A 6,996-nucleotide genomic window follows, 5' to 3' on the forward strand; every position below is an offset into this window, starting at 1 on the left:
GATTGCTTTTCAAAACAACTTATTGACTTTTTGAAAAGTCAATAAGTTAAAAAAAAAGTGTTTGGAAAACTGAAAACACTTTTCAAAATTGTTTTTCTATTAGCTTGAAAAAACCGTTTTTGAAAAGCATGTCAAAGTTGGCTTTTTAAAACTCCTTATGGTTTTTTAACAAAAATAACTCCATAAATGAGTTTTTAAGCCAAACATATCTAACTTATTGACTTTTTGGCTTTTCCACTATAAAAGCTAATCAAAACACTTTTTAAAAAACTCATTTTACCACCACTATAAGTCAATATTGGTGGTAGGTTAATCGTCTTGCTTCAGGTTTGATCTATTCTTATTTATCATTTCCAATAATACAAAGATACACATATATAAGAAGATGTTGGCTATTGAATTTGTGATTTGCATCGAGTTTTTTGACAAGTCAATGTAATAGATTGTGTGGATATGTGCACGAATTTGATATTTCTATAGAGGGCTTCAGTTTATTGGAAATTTCTAGCAAAATCGATTGGAGTTTGAGAGGGATATAAGGTGAGATTAAGTGTATGTTTGTATGTGTGTTCTAGTGATTCATTCAATTAAGAACTAACAGAAATTGAGAAGGTAAGGAGATAATGAGAGCAGATGAAGGCCACGGTGGATTTGAGTTGTGAGACGGTGGTGGTTGTTGTATACGAAGATGATGAAGGTTGATTAATCCAATTAATAACAACCTTTAGGTGGCGCCTAATCAGCTTCCATCCATATGCAGATTAGGCATCTAAACCATTAAAAGCTTACCTATATGGCAACAATATCTATCATAATCGGTTAATGGATTTTTTTAGCTGATAAAATTTGAATTTAAGTCCCTGAATGCCAAAAAAAATAATAACAACAACAACATTATTGAATTTCTAAAACAAAACCCAAAAAATTATAAGATATGTGTCATTTTCTTTAATTTTAATTATTATTCAAAACTCTTTTAAACTATCCAACAACATAAACGTTGTATTTTTACAGTGTATAAGATAGGGGTGAACATTTGAACCAGACCACCTCGAACCGAACCAGATCGACTCTTGGACCGGATCGGTTTCGGAGAATATTATAGACCGTGGACCGGACCGAATGAGACTTACCGAGTCCAGGTCCAGGTCCGGGTTTTTCGGTTCTTGGACCCGTTTGGACTGGTAAATCTTTACATGCAAACGGTACAACTTATTAAAACACATTTTTGACTTTGATATAACTCATTAAAATGAATATATTGTTGGGTTTGATACGTTACAACTCGTTAAAATGAATACTTTTTTGAGTTTGATACAGTACAAGTTGTAAAAATGAATATGTTTTCGTTTCTTGTGTCATTTTGACCGGTCAAACTTTGATTGTTTATACATCATACCATTAGTTTGAAACATTGGAACTCATTGAATATGACACAAAATATATATATATATATATAATCATATATAAACTCTAAATTACACGTTGGAAAAAACCGCATATCAATCTGACATAAAACACCAAAAGGCTTCTAGCCCACTGGTATCAGGTGTTGTCTTTCCTCCTTGACGTTAAAGGTTCAAGTCTCGTCTGAGACATATGTGGATTTAAGAGTAGTTTAGAAATATATTGTAGTTGCCGTTCCAAAAAAAATAATAAAAAATAAAAAATAAAAAAAATGACATAAAACGAATGAGATATGCCTTTTTAAAGAATTTGACAAATTAAAAAAGTTTAAATTTCTTTTTGTTGAAAAACTGAAATATTTCGTATTTGATATCTCATCTTTGAAGGACTCTAACACCAAAAACAACTAAATTATAGTATAAAATTATATACAAACTCTAAATTATATGTTGGAAAAAACCTTATGTCAATCCGACTTAAAACCAATAAGATATGCTTGTTTAAAGAATTTCACATTATACAAATTTTTTTAAAATAAATCGGTCCAAAATCGGTTTTTACCCGGAACTAATAAGATCTGATCGGTTTTGCTCAAATCCTAGTACTGAGAACCGGCCCGCTGGTCCAAAAACAGTCTGGTCCGGTTCACCAATCCGATCCACAGTTCCAAATGCTCAATCTAAGAAACATAAAACACTTCGGGTTTATAAGATAACATATACCGACACTAATACAAAGCTCTTGGAAGTTGGAAGTTGGAACTATCCATTCCAAGACACCTTCTTTTGTATTACAAGTTTACAACTGTATTCTACAAGACTACAACACCACCTTAAGAGCCAAGGCCATTTAAAATCACCATTTACTTCCTATGAACATAAATACCAAAACAAATCGTCAAAAGGACATGGTTTTCTTGATGATTCTCATGATTTATGCCCTGATAAGATTCACCCCGAACGAAATATTAGCTAACAGAAGACCCACCAATGCAACACTATTGTATTTCCTGCAAACAGATCATGCAAACCAAAGTATCTTCAAATTAAAGTCAAAAGTCTTCAGCAAATACACAAGAGTTTATTATAACTATAAGTAGAATCCACATACCCAAGTGGGACACGTCCCTTAGGATTACCGGAGGAATAACCGGTGAAATAGAAAAATCGGCTGACTGAGTAAACTAATCCCAGAGCCGAGCATATAAGTGGGTGCTGAATCCCTCCCAAAACCATAAAAACAAAGAAGATCGGTAAAGACTCAAGCGAGTTCTGATGCCCTCTCTGCAAATAAACCCAAAATTACTCCATCAGAAATGATTTTTGAATCTTCTAAATCAGCAAGTGATTCATTCTTACAAACCTGAATACAGTTGAAGATTTTGTAATCCTTGGTATCAGCTTCGGTGGCGTAGAGTGTTGGGTACCACACTTTATACCTTCATCAGCAAAACTTGTTAAGTTTCAAATTAGGTTAAGATAGAATAGAATCAAATTGAGTGTGTGTGTGTGTGTGTGTGTGTGTGTGTTTGACTGTTTGTGTGAAAATATTACTTCTTTCGAGCTTTGCCGACTTGAATCTGCATATACAGGTTGACGAAACCGTAGGCAATGATGGTGAAAACGATGTAGCCGTACTCTTTCGGCAAAGCCTCAACTTTTCCGGCCATAATTTTTCTCCGAGGAAGATTGATCGAGAACTGAGGGAGGAGGAATCTGGTGGCGAGATGTTCTTACCACCTTCGTCTTCACGTTCGGGGTATTTGTAGCTTGCATTTGAATGAATTGCTGAAAAAGTCCCCGAGGTATTGAACGACTTCGAACTTATTGACCTTTGACTTAGAAAGTATTACTGTTTAACCCTTGCATTCTTTTTCGGTTACAATCTTAAGTATTTAGAGAAAAAAAACATGATATGGTATTATCATTATACGACTGCTACACATTTTTCTAAAATGAAAATACTTATATATTTGTAAAAACAATAAAATTACATTACGGTTATCAAGATTGAAATATTATCTATAATTTTTTTACGTTTTGCAAAATCGGGATTGTAAAATTGGACCCGAATTAGAAAGCTTCAAATTTGATCACAAGGTATTGTTTGTGCGATAGCCATGAAAGTTGATACTGTTCAAGTTTGAGGAAATTAAATTTAATATCTTAGACAATGACCATAATTTTTGTAGATGCAAATCAAGCGGTAGTTACAAAGAAAACAAGAAAACATCTTAATTGTGAAATTGAAACAAGATTATTGTGAGCATGTACAATTAGTAACTAATTGCACAAGACCAGAAAGTGAGTAACAATGTAACATGCATGTCGTTGTGCTCTAAATAAATAATGTTGTGATGTTTTTTCAAGTTTTTGATGATTTGAATGTGCAACTTTGTAGTCTTTGCATTGGATATAGAAAAAATGACGAATTTTATAAGATTCAGGATTCTAAAGGTTTCATGGTATATTAAATGCTAAAGAGATGAGGTCAGATATAACTACTACTTAATCGGAAGTGTACGATCCGACTGCAATTCCTACTTTAGAATGGGTCTTAGTGTGAACGAGATCAATTTTCATTTATAGAATCACAAAATTGTAGATCTTAAAACCATGATCTGTGTGCCATGAAATTTAGTATAATTATTCAAAAATTAATTGTTTTCTAAATATAGTTGAGAAAGTATTTACTAACATATCATTTTTTTTAAATGATGATGATAGGTTAACATAATGAGATAATTGTTCAAGTTTGACATGCATTCAAGGTTGTTATGTTGTTCATTTTTTAGATAATATAATTTTATTTAATAAATTTTTATGTTTTAAGATAATTGCAAGGTTACATTTGATGTATAACCTAACGAAAATATATTGTGTGAAGAAAATTTATGGATGAAACTAAAAAAACAGCAAACTTTAAATAACTATTGTTAAATTAAAGCCTTGTAAAGCATTTATTGTGTTTTTTATCTAACAAAAATGTTAATTTATTATACTTAACCTTGTAATAAAGAGGAGTGGTGGTCGAAAGTGCTTAGCTCCATATCTCTTTTGTGACATTTTGACATTTAAAAAGGGTGGTGTTCTTCATGAAAAAAAAAGTGAGATCATTTTCATTTTTTTCTTGATAAACAGGATAATATGTTACAAAGCTTAACATAACTTTTCTGAAACGAAAAAGATAATTATAGGGGTCTAAAGTGAAACATATAAAAATTGAGGGCTATATTACATCACATCATTGAACCCTTCTTTTGCCTTTCTCCCCAAGTTCCCATAGTACCCACTAGGCCACTACCCTCATTATAAATTTGATTAAAACGTCATGCAATTTCCCAATCAATAAACCGCTACTCATAATATTATTTACTCTTACAAGTTACACAATCTGGGTAATTCTAATTAAAATGTTACTATATGTAGATTTTTTTTAGCGTCGACCATTTTATGGCTGAGTTTGGGATTTGAAAACTTAAAACTCATTCATTTAAAGTGTTCTAATGTCAGGTAATCACCATCATATCATATTGATGATTATTGTGTATAAAATCGAAAGGTTCAATTCACCCAGATGAAAAAAAAAAAAAAAAACGATGGATTTGGCTTGGAAGCGCATGAAAAAAGGAGTTATTTTGCAGTAATTCAAGTAACAAAATGATAAAGTTGGGTTATTTTACATATTTAATCTTTTGTTTTTGTGTAATTAAGTGTAGGGATATTTTTTTTATTAGTTTATTATTCTATATATAGTTATAATTGATATGTTTGACATAATTACTCATTAAAATAATTAATTATTATTAAGCATCTCTAACCCAACGTAAAATCCTATGTATTACATTATTTTTTGTACCAATTTACTTTAATCCATTGTTGACTTGTTCTTTTGGCTTTCTCACCAAGTTCCAGTCGTACTCATACCCACTACTCTCATTGTAAATTGGATTAAAACTTCATGGAAGTCATAATAAATAATACCACTACCCTTATGAATATATATTTCCCGACATACATAATTGTGGTAACTCTAGGCAAGGGGGGTATTTGATATACTTTGTCTAGAAAGTGGTTGAATATAATTCGGTCGAATTCAAACCGTTTAATATCATAATTATAAGCTTCTGATTTGGTTATATATCATTTTAGGCTGGAGGGTGTCGTGCTACTGAAACCGCACTCCCTTCGTTGTCACGTAAGCGCCACGTTATTTTTACCACAAAAGTGCGGTTCCCTGCCACACCCAAGGAGTGGTGCCACACTTCATTTAAAAAAAAAAATAAATAAAAACTTTAATTTCTCCGCACCCAATCAAAACACAGTCAAATTATCTGCAGTCAATCACAAGCCGCGGCCATTTTTTACCGCACTGCGGTTTGAACCGTACGAAACCGCACCCAAGGGGCGGTGTTCCCTGCTGAGGTGGCGGCCAAGTGCGGTCCCAAACTGCACCACACCGTGCAGTCTTATATGTGTTTTACTAAATCGGGTAAGCAGTTGAGTCTGACTTAATCAACTATTAACTTAATTAGATTTGGCTAAAACAACAATCATCAAACAACCCCTAAATCTCCACCTATCCACAATATGTCAATATTTTAAGCTCAATTTACAAAGTGGAAAGATTCCAAAATTTTCATGAAGTCTTTTAAAAAGAAAGATCATACAAACATAAAGAAAATAATTTTTAAAACACAATTCACCTTCATTCACACCAAAAATAGTTTCATAATGTTGTTCTTCATATCCTTAGTTGTTCATCGCATTCATCAAATTCGTCTTCCAAGTAACTAAAAGACTCTTTCAATACATAGATCACGTCATTGTATTTATTGTATATATTTGTCCCACTATTTTGCTAAACCTTGTTAGTATATTATTGTATATATATTTATAGCATCCCATGTTGCAATGACCCGAGTTTTTCACTCTAAATACTCTAGGAAATTATGAGAGTTCTCTAAACAAATGCGAAATTTTAAACTTTGAAAACATTTTACATCCCATGCTACAATTACGTTTACAATAAAATCATAATCATAATTTAAAGCAACAACGGAATATCAAAAATAAAACTACTTCTAGTCCAAGTCCTTATGCTCCAATCTCCTTCCTTTCGTACAACGACTATTACCTAAACCACATGAAAGAATCTACAACATCATACCATAGTTTTGTTGAATTATATCAAATTTTGTTTTCCTGCAATCATACTCTACTTCTATTCATTCGTTCTTTTCATACTCTACCATTATGTTATCCTCTTCTCATACTCTTACTCTATCTCACCTTATACCTTCTCATCTCTTCTCACACTCGTCTCATACTCTATCTTCATGTCTTCTCCTGCTCATCTCATGTTTATTTATACTCTATCGCCGCCTCTTCCCGGGTCCTCTCATTCTTCCTTCCCACTTCATATCTTTCCTCTTGTTCTACTCTATCTACACATCTTCTTATTTCCTTCTCTCTCACCTCATTCTCTCTTCTCATTTTATGGCATACTTTCTCCTTTCTCTTCGTCTCATCTTATATTTTCCCTCATCACTTCTTTCCTTCCACGCTCTTTACTATCTTCTTCTCATGC

The 6,996-nt window shown here is 32.5% G+C and overlaps 1 protein-coding gene across 1 annotated transcript; it reads right to left on the minus strand.

Moving 5' to 3' along the window:
- Nucleotides 1-2,087: 2,087 nt before the first annotated feature.
- LOC145029111 (uncharacterized) lies at nucleotides 2,088-3,130 on the minus strand. The gene is made up of 4 exons (XM_078977732.1): nucleotides 2,961-3,130; nucleotides 2,770-2,845; nucleotides 2,518-2,690; nucleotides 2,088-2,416 (listed from the first exon to the last, which is right to left on the minus strand). The coding sequence occupies exons 1-4, from the start codon at nucleotides 3,074-3,076 to the stop codon at nucleotides 2,341-2,343; spliced, it is 441 nt and encodes a 146-aa protein (XP_078833858.1). The 5' UTR covers nucleotides 3,077-3,130; the 3' UTR covers nucleotides 2,088-2,340.
- Nucleotides 3,131-6,996: the final 3,866 nt, after the last annotated feature.

The sequence above is a fragment of the Lactuca saligna genome, chromosome 2 (assembly GCF_052625555.1).
Source record: "Lactuca saligna cultivar CGN05327 chromosome 2, ASM5262555v1, whole genome shotgun sequence".
NCBI lineage: Eukaryota > Viridiplantae > Streptophyta > Magnoliopsida > Asterales > Asteraceae > Lactuca > Lactuca saligna.

Bases quoted from the DNA above. Each gene is read 5' to 3' on its own strand.
- LOC145029111 (XM_078977732.1), bottom strand. From the start codon at position 3,076: ATGGCCGGAAAAGTTGAGGCTTTGCCGAAAGAGTACGGCTACATCGTT. The intron at 2,691-2,769 runs GTTTGTAAGAAT...GTTTATTTGCAG, and splicing joins AAATCTTCAACTGTATTCAG to AGAGGGCATCAGAACTCGCT. The intron at 2,417-2,517 runs GTATGTGGATTC...ATCTGTTTGCAG, and splicing joins AAGGGACGTGTCCCACTTGG to GAAATACAATAGTGTTGCAT.